The sequence below is a fragment of the Xyrauchen texanus genome, chromosome 13, assembly GCF_025860055.1.
Source record: "Xyrauchen texanus isolate HMW12.3.18 chromosome 13, RBS_HiC_50CHRs, whole genome shotgun sequence".
Taxonomy (NCBI): Eukaryota; Metazoa; Chordata; class Actinopteri; order Cypriniformes; family Catostomidae; genus Xyrauchen; species Xyrauchen texanus.
The window spans coordinates 4096168-4116738 of NC_068288.1; the positions used below are offsets into that span (position 1 = coordinate 4096168).

At 41.8% G+C, this 20571-nt stretch overlaps 1 protein-coding gene across 4 annotated transcripts in view; it reads left to right on the forward strand.

Annotated features, from left to right (window-relative positions):
* The window catches only part of LOC127653876 (receptor-type tyrosine-protein phosphatase F-like), a 440914-nt gene that overhangs the window by 367458 nt on the left and 52885 nt on the right, over positions 1 to 20571 (forward strand). For 3 of the 4 annotated variants that reach the window (XM_052140683.1, XM_052140685.1, XM_052140686.1), the window contains 2 exons: positions 15771 to 15803; positions 16377 to 16474. In XM_052140683.1, coding sequence (XP_051996643.1) covers positions 15771 to 15803; positions 16377 to 16474 — 131 coding nt within the window. The remainder of the gene's footprint in view (positions 1 to 15770; positions 15804 to 16376; positions 16475 to 20571) is intronic. The other variant, XM_052140684.1, reaches the window with a different exon arrangement.

The window sequence follows — 20571 nt, forward strand, 5'->3', positions numbered from 1 at the left end:
AGCCAAAGCTTCAGATTTAGACTAATTGACTCTAAATCCTGAAAACATAGAAAAGGAATTAATAATTCTGTGGAGGCAAGGCATTGATCTAGTAAGGTCAGAGATTAATAATATAATATCATCAGCGTTAAGCAAAGGTTTATGCACCATACCTCCCACCACCACCCATGGAAAATTATCCTCCATTCTTATCGTGGCTGCTAATGGTTCGAGGGCAAGACAGAAATATAATGGGGAAAGAGGGCAACCCTGCCGAGTGCCCCTATTCATTGTAAAATTATCTGAAATGAGTCCATTTGTTTGTACTGCTGCTACCGGGTGTCTATAAAGTAACTTAAAACAACCAATAAATGTACTCCCGAACCCGTATATTTCCAATATCTTGGATAATCCCATTCTACCACATCAAATGCATTTTCAGCGTCAAGTGAGATGGCCACGACCGGAGTCTGATCATTCGCCACTGACCACATGATATTGATGAAATGCCTAATGTTATCAGAAGAGCTACAAACCTGAATAAACCCCACCTGATCTATATGTCATAACTTAATCGGTTAGCCAAAATCTTTGACAACATTTTTACATCTAGCTGGATCAGGGAAATTGGATGGTAACTCTTACACTCGCTTGTAGATAAATGTAATGTAATGTAATGATCTTTGTCCTTTTTAAGAGTCAGGCTGATCTGGGCTTGTGTCATGGTTGGAGGAAGCTTTCCATACTTTAATGATTCTGTATAAACTTCTAACAAAAGTGGAGCCAATTCTGTAGCATAAGATCTAAAATATTCCTTAATTACCTTGTCAAGCTCCTCCAAGGTTATCTCAGATTCAAGAGAATTTTTTTGCTCAGTCATCAATTTAGGGAGTTCTAATGGTTCCACAAAGTTTGTAATGTCTTTATCAGTAGACAAAGATGTAGAACTATAGAGATCAAGATAGAATTCTTTATAAGCATTATTAATATCAATGGCTGAGGTAAATATTTCGCCACCAGCAGATTTCACTGAGGGAATGGTAGATAAAGACTCACTCTGCTTTATATATCTAGCCAAAAGCTTCCCTGCTGTGTCCCCTGACTCAAAGTATGACTGCTTGCCCTGGACAACTAAAACTCCACTTTCCGTGACAAAATAGTATTATTGTCAGGGTAGAGACCAGGAGATCGGAGGTAAGTGATTCAAATATAGTTTTATTCAAGTATAGAAGGTGAAAGGTAAGTATCAGGTGACTTTTCAGGTGCTGGTTTAGTGAAGATAGTTCCTTGCACGGAGAACAACTGGAAATCCAAATGACTTGGATCGTAGAACATTCACTCTGTATCAGTTCGTTAACTCCTTCTCTTTTCTAGGAGCAATCGGGCCGGTTTGATCAGATCTCAGACAAGGGTTCAGGAATCGGATAAGTGATCTGGAGATGGCAGAACAACAGTGCATAGGGTTAGTATGAATCAGGTAAGAAAACGGAATACTCAGGTTTTCAGGATCGACGGAGATATCAGGACTCAGGGAGAAATGGTCTGATCCTGTTGGAGGCTTGACAAAGACTGGATACAAGGTGAGTGTTTTTATGAGTTGGCTGATGAGGTGATAAGTGATGACCAGGTGTTTGTGATTTAGAATTCTGGGGAGAGTGATCTTTGAGTGGTGGACTGCAATGAACTTGACTGATCTCTGACATTACCCCCTCCAGAGTCCGCGCCAGCGGACCTAGTACCTTGACGTCGTGGGGGTCTACCTCGGGGTCGCGGAGCAGGCCTTTCAGGATGAAGTTCGTGGAATTCTGTGAGTAACATGGGGTCGAGGATGTCCCTTCGAGGTACCCAACACCTCTCTTCTGGGCCATAGTCTTTCCAGTCTACCAGATATTCGAGTAGACCCCTACGACGTCGGGAGTCCAGGATTTCTCTAACAGTATAGATGGGGTCGGCTTCAATGGGAGGTACTGGGGGGTTGTCATCGTGCACTAGGTCTGTGGAGGGAACAGGAACAAGTGGATGATGGGGTTTCAAGAGTGAGACGTGGAATGAGGGGTGGATGCGATATTGGGCTGGTAATCGGAGCTGGTAGGTGACTGGGTTAAGTTGTCTTACAACGGGGAATGGACCAATGTATCTTGGACTTAGTTTACGACAAGGGAGTCTTAGACGGATGTCTCTGGTCGAAAGCCAGACCAGTTGCCCAGGCTGATATTCGGGAGTGTTACTGCGGTGAATGTCTGCGAAGTGTTGTTGACGGTTCAAGGCTTGTTGGAGATGATGATGAGTTTGGTTCCATACCCTCTCACTGTTTTGGAACCAAGTGTTAACTGTGGGGACTTCAGATGACTCACCGGACCATGGAAACAATGGTGGTTGATAACCCAGTACACACTGAAATGGTGTTAGATTCGTGGAGGTTTGTCGAAGGGAGTTTTGAGCATACTCTGCCCATACGAGATATCGGCTCCAGAGATGTTGATTCGAATGGCAGAAAGTACGAAGGAAACGACTGACATCTTGTATTTTTCACTCCGCTTGACCATTTGCTTGTGGGTGGTACCCTGATGTTAAACTCACTGTAACATTCATTAGTGCAAAGAAGGCTCGCCACACCTTGGAGATAAATTGTGGCCCTCTGTCTGACACAATATCCTCCGGGATGCCAAAATTCGGAAGACGTGTTCCATCAATAGCTCTGCAGTCCCGAAGGCTGTGGGTAAGTTCTTGAGGGAATTAATGTGCAGGCTTTGGAAAAACGATCAATAGTTACCAGGATACATGTATTCTCGTCTGAGGGAGGAAGGTCAGTGACGAAGTCGACTCCAATGTGCGACCAAGGTCGATTCTTGGGACTGGCAGAGGCATGAGTTTTCCAGTGGGTAAGTGACGAGGGTTCTTGTTCATGGCACAGAGAATGCATCCTTGGATGAAAGTCTTGATATCCTGTAACATGTTGGACCACCAGTATCGAGTTTGAAGAGTGGAATAGGTCTTATTAACTCCAGGATGACCTGTGCCAACAGACGAGTGTGCGGAGGAGATTAGAGAGGTACTGAAATTCTTCGAGTACGTATATCTTTCCGATAGGACATTCTGTAGGACTGGGTTGGTGTTGAGACATTTCAAGCAGTTGTTCATTTAGGTCCCACTGAATGGGATTGACAAACATTTTTTCGGGAGTATACTCTCAGGTTCTTCGTGGGAAATTTCGGGGCATGGAGACGGGACAAGGCGTCTGCTCGGACGTTCTTCGAACCCGGACGATAGGAGATCTGGAAATGGAAGCGAGTAAAGAAGAGTGCCCATCTGGCCTGGCGTGGGTTAAGTCTCCTTGCCTCTTTCAAGTACTGCAGATTCTTGTGGTCTGTGAGAACTAGGAATGGATGTTTGGCTCCTTCTAGCCAGTGTCTCCACTCTTCTAGCGCAAGTTTAACGGCCAGGAGTTCTCGATTACCAATATCATAGTTCACTTCTGCAGGAGATAGCTTGTGGGAGAAGAATGCACAGGGCATGGGTTTAGGTGAGGAAGCAGAGTCTTGTGACAACACCGCTCCTACTCCTGTTGTAGAAGCATCTACTTCCACAATGAACATCTTTTCAGGGTTCGGGTGTTGGAGTAAGGGGGCTGTGGTGAATGCGGTTTTGAGAGATTGAAAGGCATGTTCAGCCTCAGTGGTCCAGAGCAGTGTTTTCGGTTTTCCATTGAGTAGAGAGGTCAGAGGAGCTGTAAGCAGGCTGTATTGATAAATAAATCTTCGATAGAAATTCGCAAATCCAAGAAATCGTTGTAACTCTTTGACAGACAGTGGAGTGGTCCAGGAAGTAATGGCTTTGGTTTTACGATCATCCATCTCTACTCCTCTTTCACTGAGGTGGTAACCGAGAAATTCGACTGAGGTTTGATGGAAGGAGCACTTCTCTGCTTTCAGGAACAAGGAGAATTCACGTAGCCGTTGGAGTACCTGAGAGACATGTTGCTGATGCTCCACCAAGTTTCTGGAGTAGATTAGGATATCGTCTTTGTAGATAATGACAAATTGATTCAGGTAGTCTCGGAAAACTTCATCCATGAAACTTTGGAAAACTGAAGGGGCGTTGACCAGGCCATACGGCATGACGAGATATTTGTAGTGTCCTGCTGGAGTGATGAATGCAGTCTTCCACTCGTCGCCCTTTCGGATTCGAATGAGATTGTATGCACTTCTCAAATCCAGCTTGGTGAATATCTTGGCTTCTCGAAGTTGTTCAAGTGAAGAGGGAACCAATGGGAGTGGGTAACTGAACTTGACGGTTATCTTGTTTAAAGCTCTATAATCTATACACGGACGTAAACCTCCATCTTTCTTAGGGACAAAGAAGAAACTGGCGGCAGCAGGTGAATTAGAGGCCCGAATATAGCCTTGTTTTAATGCTTCTTCAATATACTGTTTCATGGCTTCTTGCTCAGGAATAGCCAGAGAGTAGATTCGCCCCTTGGGGATGGATTCTCCGGGAATCAGATCGATGGCACAATCCCATGCTCGATAGGGTGGTAACTTGGCAGCCTTGACAGGGTTGAATACATCTGAATATTGAGAGTAGCATGAAGGAATGGATACCGACAAGTTGTCTATGGGGCTTTCAATGGAGGTTGAATTCATCGGGATGGTGTCGGGCAAGTTGGCGATGGGCGATACGGGGTGTTCAAAACTCATGGACGAGCACAGGCAACCCCATTTCAAAATCTTACCCGATTTCCAGTCAATGTTAGGTTGATGTCGTATAAGCCATGGACGGCCAAGGATAATATCAGTCTGGATATTCTCAAGTACAAAAGGTTCAAACAGTTCATGGTGGGTGTCTTCAATACAGAGTAGAATAGGTTTAATTCGAGACGTAACATACCCCTGATTAATGGTTTCACCCGTCACTGCATGGATGGCGTATAGCTTGGAGGTGGCGGATTGTTGAAGTTGGAGTTTCTGACAGAGCTGCCCGGAGATGAAGTCTCCTGCTGACCCGGAATCCACAATGGCTGTAGCAGAGACATGGAAACGTGTAGATTTCAGAATCACAGATATCGATTAACGGAGCTGATACAGAGGCGGACGTGCAGACAGAACTCACAAGCATTCTAGGAGGTCGTGTAGGGCATGAACGAAGAAAATGTCCTCCCATTCCACAATATAGACACAGTTTTAACTCTCGACGGCGAGAACGTTCAGCTTGGGACAGTCGATAGTTATCCACCTGCATCTTCTCGACAGTGACTTCGGAGGGTCGTTTATCGGGTACTGAGGTGGTGAAAAGGTGGGTTGCTGGGCTTCGCGATAGCAGCCTTGAGATCTTTGGTGCACACGGAGAGCTTGCTGTATGAATTTCTCGACCCCCAGGCTATCATCATAAATCGCAAGTTGAAGGCGGAGTGCAGGATTCAAACCATGTCGGTAGATGGAAATGAGCGCTTTTCGTTCCACCCACTGGCGGCGGCTAGAGTCGCGGAATTCCAGTGAATATTCAGCAACTGACTTCTTGCCTTGGTGTAATTGCAATAGCTTGTCACTGATGGATGAATCATCTACTGGACGCTCGAAAACTTCTTTGAAATGGTTTATAAATTCTTGTACAGAGGAAGTAACGGTAGATTCCTGCAGCCACAAAGTTTCAGCCCATCTTAATGCAGCTCCTGATAACTGTTGAATAATAAAAGCAACCCTCGACTTTTCAGTGGGGTATAACTGGATTTGTTGTTCTAGAGCGAGCGAACACTGTAACAGGAAACCGTTGCAATCCTCCGCCCGGCCGGAGAATGGCGCTGGACGGGAAGTTGGATTGGCGAAGCAAACCAGAGAAGGAGCGGGGTTTACGGAAGTGCTGGAAGCTGGCTGACTGGGATTAACAGCGGTGGCTGTCGGTTGTGCAGGGTTATCAATATTACAAACAGATTCCATCAGCTGTTCTTCTTCCCCTTTTTTCGGTCAAGCCTTCTGTCAGGGTAGAGACCAGGAGATCGGAGGTAAGTGATTCAAATATAGTTTTATTCAAGTATAGAAGGTGAAAGGTAAGTATCAGGTGACTTTTCAGGTGCTGGTTTAGTGAAGATAGTTCGTTGCACGGAGAACAACTGGAAATCCAAATGACTTGGATCGTAGAACATTCACTCTGTATCAGTTCGTTAACTCCTTCTCTTTTCTAGGAGCAATCGGGCCGGTTTGATCAGATCTCAGACAAGGGTTCAGGAATCGGATAAGTGATCTGGAGATGGCAGAACAACAGTGCATAGGGTTAGTATGAATCAGGTAAGAAAACGGAATACTCAGGTTTTCAGGATCGACGGAGATATCAGGACTCAGGGAGAAATGGTCTGTTCCTGTTGGAGGCTTGACAAAGACTGGATACAAGGTGAGTGTTTTTATGAGTTGGCTGATGAGGTGATAAGTGATGACCAGGTGTTTGTGATTTAGAATTCTGGGGAGAGTGATCTTTGAGTGGTGGACTGCAATGAACTTGACTGATCTCTGACAATTATATTTCAGTCGGGTCAATTCTCTGAGGCCATCAGATGACATTCGGCACCTCAGCTCTGCCTCTGCACTTTTAAAATTCCTTTTCAACTCCACAAGTTCACGTGCTTTGGATTTTTTGGTGATTGAGGCATACTGTATGATCAAGGCCCTAAGAACTTCCTTAAGTGCCTCCCAAGCCACGTCCACAGAGGTTACTGAGGACCAGTTGGTCTCCATATAAACATTGATTTCAATCTTTTGTCATTTGTAGGAAATCAGGATTTTGCAAAAGGGATAAATTAAAGTGCCAACTATATGATTTCTTCTCTGTATGTGGCAACATCTATAAACTTACCAGGGCGTGATCTGAGACAAAGATAAATCTTATGAACTGATGAATAAAATGTATAGTCCCTACAAGATGGGTTCAAATGTCGCTAGATATCTGCAAGACCAAGATTTTTATACATCCTAAGAAGCGTCAATATTGCTCTAGGGGGCCTACGCACTTTTGCTTCACTATGATCAAAGACTGAGTCCATCAAAATATGAAAGTCTCCTCCTAATATTTCATTATGAGGGGTGCCAGTGGCTTGCAACATCCCTTCAAGATCTATAAACAAAGCACTTATCATCAGCGTTCGGTGTGTAAATATTAGCCAAAATCAACCTTTGCCCCTGAATTTCTCCTAAAACAATAATGACTCTTCCTAATGTATCTTTACTCTGTTGAAGACATTTGAATTGTAGATGTTTATTCATCAGTACAATGACTCCCCTATTCTTACTTGAGCCAGCACTAAAGAAAATATATACACCCCATATCTTCCCAAAATGTTCAGCTTCCTGCAGGGAAAGATGCATTTCTTGAAGAAACACTATATCATATTTCTTACGCTTAAGAAAATAAATAACCTTCCTTCTTTTTATGGGGTGCCCAAAACCATTCACATTCCATGTAGAGAGAGACAATCCACTCACATTAACATCTGACATTTTGCCATATTAGAAAAATTGTATTTTGTGTCAAAAACAAGATTATACAGACCACATTCCCCATTAGTGCAACAATCAAACCCCAAACTTCCCCCCGAACAAAACAAACAGAAAAAAGAAAAACGTGCGCGTTAACCCCGCGCATGATAGCACCAGCCAGCGTCAGTCCCGCTAAACTCAAAAGGTCCATGTACACATTCGAGAGCCCCTGCGACAACTTTGCCATCGGATTGCTCATGTCCGGTGCTTCTGCACAAATTTTGTGAGGCAAAATTACATATATACATACTTTTTAAAACAGACCCCAGCCAACAGGCAGAATAAACACAGACATAGATTTTCAGTGGCAGATGAAGGACACACAGAGGAGTAGAACATGCGCACACACACACACATAGATGCTGTACTATCAGATCATATTCCTCCATTCTGTTCAGACTGAGCTTTGAATTTTGAGCTTTAAAAAAATTAAATAGAATGATTCACAGGAGAAAATCTATATCTTTCTTCCTCAAATCCATCAATATTTTCCACTTTGTACCTCTCTCTCTGTCTGTCTCTCTGTCTTTTTCTATTTATCTCTCTTTCTCATGGGATATTTCTGAATGTACAGACATTTTGATGACTTCAATAAGAATCTGCTTTTGCTTCAGTTGCAAAGTGACTCATGTTCTTGTGTCAGATTGTTCCGCTGTGAGCACACAGTCCACAGATGCAAGATGTTTCCATTGGCAAAACTTGGTGAAATATTCATTCCAACTTCCCTGCCATGAAAATTTATTTTCTTTGCTGGGAAATTTTAACACAAGGAACCGTCTCAAAAAGAAAAAGAATTATCTCTTACCTTTAGAGTTTTTAATGTTCATGTTTGCCTTCTTTTCAGGGAAACATGAAAATAAGAATTTTTTAAAAAATATCCTTGACAGATAGCAAATGCATACTAGTTTATACTTTAGGCCTCATACTCTGTAGTATCAGTAAATAATGCAATACACAAATGTGTCATTTCAACCTCCTGTTGTGTTTACATATGCTCAAATCCAAACAACCTTGATTTCTGACCCAGAGAGCTTTCATGTGAACCAGAGGATGACAAAGTGCCATTCAGATGTAGAGTTATGATACTTTGGAAGGGTTATGTGGCCCAAAGAAACAGAGAACGGGGTAGAATGAAGCAGGGTTGCTCCTCTAACAGTCCAAAGCACCTTAATGTTCATTTATTTTGTTAATTCTCATGTCTTTCTTTAACTTCAGGCATTTTTAGCACTGAGAACTTCTATAAAGTAATGTTTTGTTAAAAAAATTTCACTGTTAAAAAAAAAACATTAAATAAAATATCAGACTCTTATGCATTGATTTGTCTAATGTCATAGCTAACACTTTATGTATCCTAAATAAACACAATTAAATAATATTTTCACACTTTTTGAGTAATTTGGCAAAATTATTGATGCCCAATGCTCACAAGTGATATTTATCTGGATTTTTCTTTGTTTTCTTCGAACATCACTTGTCTCATATTTATTTTCAAGCAAGCACTTCACTGACACCTTTGACATTTTTTTTTTATAAAAGTCAACCCCTGTTTTAATAAAAATCAAGCATCAAATTTTCATTGTAGAATAGTCGTTTGATCTAATTTAGCGTAACATTCTACTGATGACGCGTGAGAGCAGCACTGCAGCTCGCACCTAACTGAGGAGAGGAAGAATTAAACTCACAGTCCAGATGCTCTATAAACTTTCCAAACAGCTTCAGGGGATGTACATCACAAAGTACAAGGGAATTATACAAAAATACCAATTAATTAAATACAGAAGCACTCTCGTTGTGGAATAAGTGGAGTCGGAGCTCTGTAAAGGAAACACCCTGGTGTTACATCTTAAATGCCGTTTTAAAGCATTATAATTTTATTAAAGTTAAAATAATATGAAAGCAGGTCATGTAATTAACTACAAACTCTGAAACTGGCATTTCTCTGTGAGGTCAGCACCTCTTCTATGAGTTGCGCGAATGTCCCGATCTAAGGGGGGAGACTGAAACTGCATCTGGCTGATCCATACTTTGTCACGAGGACGCTCGTTCCTCGAGTCTGCACTTGCTAGATTATAGCGTATTGGCTCGCGACTAGATTATAACGTATTGGCTCGCGACTTATTGAATCATAAAATATGCCACTGTGCATTTCTTATCATGAAGAAAATTGGCAATACGCAGCTTTATTATTAAGAGAGAGTTTGTTTTTTGTGAGTTCAGGATGGATTGAAGTGAACAAAAAGGTGAGAGTGGGTAGTTTCGCCCCATTATAAACTGCAATAAAATACATTTACATATATATAAAACTAATTTAAAACAATGTACATTTACTTTAGCAGCTATACTGCAGAAGAAAAACATTTATATCTGAGAATGCTGAATATAACATCTAAAAATCCTTTAAAAAACTATGCATTCACCTAAGAAGCAGCATATACGATATTTATACTTGCTTTTAGAGAATAGATCTTGAATATACACATTATGTCTTAACTGCACTCGCAGAAGTATAACCAAGTGAAAAAAATACACGTAAAAATACACTTATATTTAAGATATACATAAATATCTCTGGATATCTCTTAAAGCAAGTCTAAATATATTATATGTTGCTTCTCTTGTAAATGTATCTTGTTTTAAGGATTTTTAGACAGTTTTAAGTGGAAAACAAGACAAAAACATTCAGTGAATTTCTTTACTGAATTAAACTTAATAAAAAGTATTTTTTTCACCTTTAATTCAGTGAATGTCATTTAGCGGTATTTTTAAAAGAAAATGTTTTCCTCTTTATTGTTAGTATGCACGTTTAATACAACCTTTTAAGCCAGGGCACAAGCTGAATAATCAGTTAAGAGCTAATGATTAATCATTGCAATAATCGCCGAATAGTCAAATAATCGTTCTAATAATCGTTAGATTAATCTATTATCAAAATAATTGTTATTTGCCTTCCTACCAGATTCAGGAAAATTAAATTTGTTATTTTCATAAAGCATTTCAGAATAAAAAAAGTATATAGACAAATCATTATATTTAAATTAAATTAGATTTCTTGTTTTTTTTGTGTGTCAAAAATATCTTGGTTACTGTTGTAACCTCTGTTCCCTGATGGAGGGAACGAGAAGTTTTGTTGATGTAGTGACACTAGAGGTCGCTCTTGGGAGCCCCAAACACCTCTGATCTTTGAGAAAAGGCCAATAGGAATTGGAGAGTGGAATTTGCATGCCACTCCCCCAGCATACGGGTATAAAAGGAGCTGGCTCACAACCACTCATTCAGGTTTTGCGCTGAGGAGCTGAGATAGGGTCCTGGTCATTTCAGCGGGTAACTCAGCATTGTGGCAAGAGGGACACAACGTCTAATTCCTCCATCAGGGAACGGAGGTTACGACAGTAACAAAGACATTCCCTATCTGTCACTCACTTGACATTGTGTTGATGTAGTCCCTATATGAAACACTACAACCAGCTGAACTGTGTTACATGGACTGGCGGTGCAGGTGCAGGCAGACCACTGTGTGCCTCATAGCAAGAGCACCCGGCCCCTACGTAATCTTCCCCAATGCACCACAAGTGCCGTACAGCCCCTCGCACACTGGGGACAAGAAAAACTCATAGTGGGGACAAGCTTCTTCTAGCCGTGGCTTCTTCTCTTCTTTTTCTCCCACAAAAATGGAAAATAATTCAGCTGGGGCCATATGCGTCCTTGTTGGGAGGGGGAGGGAAGAAACAGTGGAGACCACACCCTGCCTGAATGGGAGCTAACATGTGGAGAATATGTCATATGGACTTACCAACAGGGAAACTGTACTACAGAAAATACATAACACAGGGTTACCCACGGGCAACCAGCACATGTGGAGCACCTACCCCAGAACAAGGCATACTAGCACACGTTCTGAGCTGGCATCGAAATTCTCCGCCAAATTCGCCTTCACAGGGCTGAGGAAAGAGGTTCCAGGGTTCACCGTCTCGTGAACTTGCATGGGGGAAAAAAGTGCATGTCTTCCCCTCCGGGAGAGGAAAAGCACTAGCTTCCCCGCATACTTACCTGTTCATACCTGACACACATGGGACGGAACCGGCTCAACCTGGAGATTAGGAAATCTTGTGAAGGTATTGGGTGTTGCCCAGTCCGCTGCTCTAAAGAAGTCTGCTAGAGAGGCACCATTGGTCAAGGCCCAGGGGGCCACCTTGCTACCAGTGGACTGTGCTCATATTCCCAAAGGCACGTCCTGGGCCTGGCACCCCAAAGCAATGGTATCCATGACCCAGTGGGCAATCCTCTGTTTGGAGACAGCCCTCCCTTTCCACTGTCCTCCAAAGCAGACAAAGAGCTGCTCAGTGTCTAAAGCTCTGTGTGTGGTCCAAGTAGATGCGCAAAGCGTGCACCGGACACAGCAATGACAAGGCTGGGTCTGCCTCCTCCTGGGCAGTGCCTGCAGGCTCACCACCTGATCCCTAAAAGTGGTCATGGTAACCTTGGGCACATAGCCTGGTCAGGGTCTCAAGATCACATGAGAGTATGCTGGACCGAACTCTAGGCACGTGTCACTGACAGAGCATGCGTGCAGGTCCCAAACCCTCTTGATGGATGTGACGCAGTAAGGAGGGCAGTCTTCAATGAGAGAGCCTTTAGCTCAACTGACTCTAGGGGCTCAAACAGGGCTCTCCACAGGCCCAGCAGGACAGCAGAGAGATCCCATGAGGGAATGAGGTGTGCCTTACGAGGATTCAACCTCCTCGCGCTTCTAAGGAACCTGATGGTCAGGTTGTGCTTCCCGAGGGACTTACAATCCACCGCGTCGTGGTGCACCACTATTGCGGCCACATACACCTTCAAGGTGGAGCGGGACTGCCGCCCTGCCAACCTCTCCAGCAGGAAAGAAAGCACCAACTCGACTGCGCATCTCTGAGGGTCTTCACCTCGGGAAGAACAACAATTTGCGAACAAACGCCACTTCAAGGCATACAGGCGCCTCGTAGAGGGAGCCCTGGCATGAGTGATCATGTCCACCACTGCCGGTGGTAGGCCACTTAGGTCTTCTGCGTCACATTTAGGGGCCAGACATGGAGACTCCAGAGGTCTGGTCGCAGGTGCCAGATGGTGCCCCATCCCTGAGAGAGGAGGTTCTCCCTCAGGGGAACTTGCTAGGGAGCATGAGCTCCGAGAACCAAGTCTGTGTGGGCCAGTAGGGTACCACCAGGATGACCTGTTCCTCGTCCTCCCTGACCTTGCACAAAGTCTGTGCAAGCAGGCTCACTGGGAGAAACGCATACTTGTGCAGCCCCTGAGGCCAGCTGTGTACCAGCACGTCTGTGCCGAGGGAAGCCTTGGCCAGGGAGTACCAGAGCGGGCAGTGGGAGGATTCCTTGGAAGCCAATAGGTCTACCTTTGCTTCACCGAATCGACTCCAAATAAGCTGGACGACCAGGGGGTGGAGTCTTTGCTCTCCCCTGAGCATCCGCTGTGCAGCTGAGATTGTCCAGGATGTGAGTGGCCCGCAACAACTTCAGTCACAGCTACAGTCACCATGTTGTCCATCCGGACCAACACATGCTTGCCCTGGATCAATGGCCGAAGCCTCCACAGAGCCAGCAATATCACAGGCAACTCGAGGCAGTTGATATGCCGACGCAGTCTAGGAGCCCACTGCTGCGTGCCTATTGCATATCTGTTACTCATAACAACGACACACCTGGGCACTTGATCTAAGGGGACTCCTGCCTGCAGAAATGCAAGGTCTGTCCAAGGGTTAAACATGCGGTGGCAGATCGGCGTGATGGCCACGTGATGCATTCTGCTGCGCCATGCCCATCTCGGGACTCCAGTCTGAAGCCAGTGCTGCAGCGTGACCGCCGCCGAGGACACCATATGCCTCAGGAGCCTCTGAAACTGTTTCAACGGGGCCACCGTTCTCTGCCTGAACGACTTCAGGCAGTTCAGCACTGACTGTGCATGCTCGTTCCTGAGGCGCACTATCATAGAGACTGTCCAACTCCATCCCAAGAAAAGAGACACTCTGAACGGGGAGAGCTTGCTCTTTTCCCAGTTGACCCAAAGCCCCAACCGGCTTAGGTGCCTGAGTACCAGGTTCCTGTGCACACACAACATCGAGATAATTGAGGACACGAACCCCCACTTCCCTTAGCGGGGCAAGGGAAGCCTCTGCGACTTTCGTAAAGCCGCAAGGCGACAGGGACAGACCGAAGGGGAGGACCTTGTACTGATACGCCCGGCCCTCGAAGGCGAACCGCAGAAAGGGTCACTTATGAAAAATGTTGCATTGTGAGGATATCTTTTTTTAAAAAAAGCCTTAAAGTTATATTTATCAATTAACGTCATACAAAGTCCAATAAACATAAAAACCTAAATCAATATTTGGTGTGACCACCTTTGCATTCAAAACAGCACCAATTCTCCTATGTATAAATTTTTTTTCTTGTTGGCAGATAGTATGTTCCGAGCTTCTTGGAAAAATTGCCATATTTTTTTGTTATTGTTATTCTATCTATTTATGCTGTCTCTATTGCTTCTGTTTCTTCATGTAATCTCAGACTGTTCTGTGGGAGCCATACCATCTGTTGCAGGGCTCACGTTGTTCTATTCTATCATATTTGCAAACGAATGTGTGGGAGTCTAAAATGTATATTTCCTACTGACACACTAAAGCTGAAGATATAAATAACCATCTTAAAGACACATGTTTTGTGAATCATCTTATTTGCCTATAAGACTTTGCACAGTATTGTACATATTAAATAACCATTTAAAATAAAATGTGATTAAAGAAGGCATTTGGTGGATATTCCAATTAAAAATTAGCATGTAAAATAATTTATATAATTACTGAATGCATTACATTTTATATATGTTTTAATTCAATTGAATGATTGTGTTAAATGTAAAATAAATACTTTTTAATTCATTAAATAAATTAAAATACACTTAATTTTATAAACATTAAATTTAATACACTTATTTTTAACATATAAAAAATATATTTTACATTTTATTAAAACATTTATTTTGCATGACACACTAAACAGTCAAGTTTATCAAATAATGTGACTGAGATCAGGATCCAGGTAATTACAGTCAGGTCCATAAATATTGGGACATCGACACAATTCTAATCTTTTTGGCTCTATACACCACCACAATGGATTTGAAATGAAACGAACAAAATGAAATGGTTCTGAAATGAAATGGTTCTCTTGTATTTATTGATGATGTGACTGCTGACAAAAGCATCAGGATGAATTCTGAAGTGTTTCGGGCAATATTATCTGCTCATATTCAACCAAATGCTTCAGAACTCATTGGACGGCGCTTCACAGTACAGATGGACAATGACCCGAAGCATACTGCGAAAGCAACCAAAGAGTTTTTTAAGGGAAAGAAGTGGAATGTTATGCAATGGCCAAGTCAATCACCTGACCTGAATCCGATTGAGCATGCATTTCACTTGCTGAAGACAAAACTGAAGGGAAAATGCCCCAAGAACAAGCAGGAACTGAAGACAGTTGCAGTAGAAGCCTGGCAGAGCATCACCAGGGATGAAACCCAGCGTCTGGTGATGTCTATGCGTTCCAGACTTCAGGCTGTAATTGACTGCAAAGGATTTGCAACCAAGTATTAAAAAGTGAAAGTTTGATTTATGATTGTTAATCTGTCCCATTACTTTTGGTCCCTTAAAAAGTGGGAGGCACATATACAAACTGTTGTAATTCCTACACCGTTCACCTGATTTGGATGTAAATACCCTCAAATTAAAGCTGAAAGTCTGCAGTTAAAGCACATCTTGTTCGTTTAATTTCAAATCCATTGTGGTGGTGTATAGAGCCAAAAATATTAGAATTGTGTCGATGTCCCAATATTTATGGACCTGACTGTATATCAATAGTAAGTTACCAGGACAAACATAGTAAGCAAATGGAACAGTTTTCCAACAGCATGACATCAGAATTTACCATATTTATTATTAAATGTCTTTGGTCAGGCTGTGCACAATAAATACATTAAGTGCACATTATTATAATGTTCAATAAGAAATGCATGAACATTTTCTGTCCCTGAAATTAGTTTTTTGTTTCTGTTGATAAAACAAAGGCCACACAGGTGGGAAAAATAAAATTAACCTATCATTTCATAGCCCACTTTTCAGAGTCTAATTAAACTCAGAAATATTTCAAATAATGGAATCTCCTCTCCTGTTCTCTCCTCTATAAGCGACATATATCACAGACCCTCCTCATTTTCTCTCTGCAGGTACAAGTGCCTTTAGCTGCCCTAACACTACAAGTTAGTTTCACTCTTGTTTTGCTGTATGATCTTTGACTACCTCCCCACCTCCCTCCCAGTTGTACATCAAGCCACCACACTGGCTGCTCTCAGCTTCACCATCTCTCATGTCCTTTCCACAGGCTGTCTTTCTAAAAACACGCTTAAGCATTCCTTACAGAAAAGAAGGACTGTGGGGAACATAATAAACGTTGTTTGTTTGTTTATATCAGAAATATGTGGTCAGGTCGTTGTTCTTCTGTGCACAATGTCATTAACATGCCATCATGGTTGTATCAGGACAGCTTATGTTACCTTAACCATCCAATGAGCATGTCCATTCACTGATGACATCACTTCTAATAGTCTTAGCACATAGCATGGTGCTTCAAGCTTTGTGCTCTCTCTCTCTCTCTCTTTTGCCTTCAATCTCTCTCTTTTTCATGCTGCCTCACTGCACAAAGTATACCCATTTTCAGAAAATGTTAAAACTGTGCCGAACTGTGTTTTTTCCTCACAATTCAGCCAACTATAACAAAACAAGCTGATAAAAAATATATCTTATCGATTAATTCTCTCTTTTTGTCCCTGCAGGAATGCGGGAACACCCTCCAGTTTCTGATTGTGCTTTGGCTGACCACATCGAGCGGCTAAAAGCCAATGATGGCCTGCGCTTCTCACAGGAATATGAGGTAAACTATATAAAGGGATAGTTCAACTAAAAATGTTAAGTTCTGTCATTTACTTATGTCGTTTCAAACCAAAATGCTGTTTTGTTTTTTCCATTTTTATTTTTCATTTTTGGGTGAACTAGATAAATACCCCCTTCACTAAATGGTATAAAATTCACTGAGGGATTATTGCTTGTTGATGTCCTACAACAGATTCGTATGAAATATTTTGTGTTTCTACAATGATAAATCATGACAATAAGAGGAGGAGAACAGATCTATTATAAATGACTTCTGTAGCTAGAAAACAGTGCAAATGTGTTTTGTGCTACATCTGACTTACATCTACATGCCAGCAAATTTGTAATTATAGGACAGGATACTGAAGAAAAGGGTAAAGTAATTTGCAAGGTTGAAGAGAAGTTTTAGATGCAGTTTTGTAAAGGGGTATAAGGGAAAGGAGGAGGCGAGAACCGGCTTGACAATATAAATAATATTTTAATGTAAAACTGAAACCAAAAGACACAAACACACACATAGGATGGACAGCTCCCTTTAAACATTCTCTCTCTCTATCGCACCACCATCCGCAGTCGGCCTTTATCCCTCTCAGAGGCTTAATTAGCTTGATAAGGGACCTGGTGTGTAAAATCACGACCCGGCCACGCCCTCCGCCCTGTCACATTCCTCCCTCGTTCTCTCAGGCCGGGGAGCCCCTGGCATGAAGTACACCCCTCCACCCCTCTTTCCCTAGGGGAGGGTGTGCCCTAAGCCCCGTCTGTCGGCAGGTCATCCCCGCCTTCCTGAATCTGGGAGGGGACAGGGGGGAGGGAAACAAAAATTATTAAAATATGGGGGGGGGTAACTTCCTGTTGAATATATATATATATATAAGTGTTTTACTGTTACCAATTGGCCCAGACACAGAAAACAAAATGCTACACAATACGGGACTTTTATTTGTAAAGAAACCTGAAATACGCATGGAACTTTTATTTTGATGTATGCACTCACAGTTGTGAGCACACTGACGGCTGATTAGCTGAGAAAGTGAATCGGATTCAAACTAATTTAAACTACTAACCTAAGCTTCTGAGTTCAAACTCTCAGATCTTTTCGGGTGATTCGTGAAAAAGATCTGGCTCAAAAGAGTAGTTTGTTCACGACTCTCTCGCACTGGGTTTGTTAATGCATGCGGTGCAGCAAGCTGGTCAGAAACAGAACAGGTGAAAAGAGGCGCGAGACACACTGGTGGTGCGCGTTCTAAAAATATATTCAATAGCTCACAAGATGATATCTGATGAAACCACATATGAACGCAAACAACCCTACTGTTGCCATTGGTGACTAGATTTTAAATTATAGTCGCAATAAATTATTTTTGGTTGCAAATTTTAGTCACAGTCTGGAGCCCTGATTTTGCTTGTTAAACATGTTCATCTTTAAAACGTTTGATACATTTTTAAATAATTGTAAGACTATTTGAATATTTGGTTTAAGTTTGAGCTGTTACAGTTTGATTCTATACATGTGTATTGATTTTGCACTGTTTTTATCATCAATTAAAATGTCTTGTCAACTGAAATTATATGCCATTTTAGACTTGACTAAAATTGACTAAAGTGAATGAATATGAAACTTTTACTAAATGTAAAGGACACTCAAGTCAAAAGAGAAAAATGAAGACAAAAATAACAGACTATGTGAAAATGAACACTTTCTTGAATGTTAAGTTAATGTTAAATTACACACGGTGATAGACTTTAAATAAAAGACCTCAAAAAATATCAGTAGACTATTAATAATAATATCTAGGTTTTAGACGTAGGCTATTTATATCGTACAAGAGTAAACGCTTCTTCTGACGCATCCCTTCTCTTGCTGTTTTTAATAGCCTTCCTTTTTTTTTCCTTGATTGATTAATTGCTCCGTTCCGCCGTCATTATTGCTTAGTGATTTTTGCGTTGTGTCCCATCTGCAGATGTTGCATAAAGTCCCTATTATTTTGTTTCCATTCAGAATCTGTAAACTCCTTTAAGGACAACTCTCACCTACATGTCTTTACTTTGGACTCGCATCCAGAGATGCCTGTGGTTAGATTGGAGGAAGAATGGGCATGAGGCAAATACATGTTAAAAAAAATCAGACAGGGTATTAGATGCGGCTTCTAATACTTTGTTTGCAGAGTAGAGTGAATTCTATAAGAAGAAAGCTTTTCTGACATATTTTTAGATATCTCAACAAAACAAAAACACCAATTACGGACTTTGATGCCATTCTTACTTTCTCAGCCTTTCTCTGCTTCTTCAGAACACAACGGCTGACGCTCTTAGCATGCGCAGAAGTTTAGTTCGGAATACATGTAATGCGCATGTAAATTAAAATTTTTGTCAGATTGCACAATTTAGGGGACATATAAACAGTACATTCGGAATCTGCAGTCAGATTGAATTTAATCGGATTGATGAAAATGAGTGCATGCAAACATAGCCACTGTAACGTACAAATGCATAAATACAGCAGCCTTTACTCACACACATTCAGGCCAAAACTTGCACACGGTCACATAAGCATCTTAGGTAGTACCCAGATCACCAGAGCTTGAAATTAAAGCTTGAGAACGGCCACCTGGTATATTAGACATCTAAACCTGTAGTGTGTGTGTGTGTGTGTGTGTGTTTATGGAGTAAGGGGCGATACTCTGTTGCCTGCATGAATTGTTATTGCATGGCGGCCAGCTCGTAGAATTGCTAAAACAATCAAATGTTTAATATACAGTAGACATCAAATACTCAGGAAACAATGAGTAATCCAACAGCCAATGACTTTCATTAAACTGCAATACTAAACAAGCTAACAGGATAAAGGTGGGCTCACGGGGAGGGGATTGTATTCAAAGATGGAGAGAATGAGATTTTGAGATATATGTAAATAAAAAGAAAGAAACAGATAGAGGTGAGCCTGTCCAATAGCAGTCATCAAAAGGTGTGAGGTCTTTCTCTCTCTCTATGAGGGAGATCATTATTCATTTGGTCCATAATCCCAAAGTGCATGATGAAGATGCTCTGCCATTACTGCAGCCCATTATAATTAAAACTGGACATACCAACATCTCTCATAACGCACATCTAAGACTGACTGTTACCCTTTTAATAACAATACGGTGCTGTATTCACTTAGTACAGTTTCAAAAGTCGAAATGCATTTTAACTAAACTAGATTCCTTTATGGAGTATTTAAACTTGGTCACTTCATGTGTTTTTAATGATTGGATTGCTATCTGATTAAAAAAGCAAGTTCCATTTACACTCAGCCACATCAATGTAATATCAAAAAAGAAAAGTTTCATTTTATTATGGAAAGCAACTCGAGATTCACAGTCAACACAGAGAGATACCACATCCTCCCATCAGTCACATACACCCAAAACATGAAGAATTCAATTTTACTTGATCTTTTGACATAAAAGAGGTCATTGTACTAGAAAGAAATACTGTAGGTTTCAGAGCTCAAAACATCCTCTTCACTGCAAAAAGAGCATTTGTTGAACCAAGCTGCCAAAACGACTCTCTACTTCCTCCACATTGTGATGTCACGCTGTGGTAGCCACCTCCACAACAACACATGAATGCCCACTTTACCTTGTCGCTTCCATAGCCCCACCCAGTAGAGGTAAGCAGTGAGATGGCTGGTCAGTCAAGAGCAGAGAGCCAATCATAACAGTGGTATTTACTGTAAAGTCTTAAAGAGAAACAGCACCAAATCCGAGTGTTTCTGACAGAGGGTCAGAATGAGGCTGGAAAATGATCATGTTTTACAAATATCTGACTGTTTGTGTAAGAAACTAAACTAATATTATAAGTGAACCTCAAGGAACATTTTAGAATAAAAAAAGAGGCATGTCATGACCCCTTTAAAGCCTCAATGTGACAATTAGATGACTTGACTTAACACAATGTTAAGTCATGTGTCAATTCTCTCATCATTTGAAATCTCTCACTTGAGATTCCTGTTTTCAGCAGGGGCCAGAAAAGAGAAATTCCAGCTTTATAGGCAACACGCAGCTGTACAGACAACAATCCTCACTCAAACTTTCTTGACACTAGAGACACCACAAG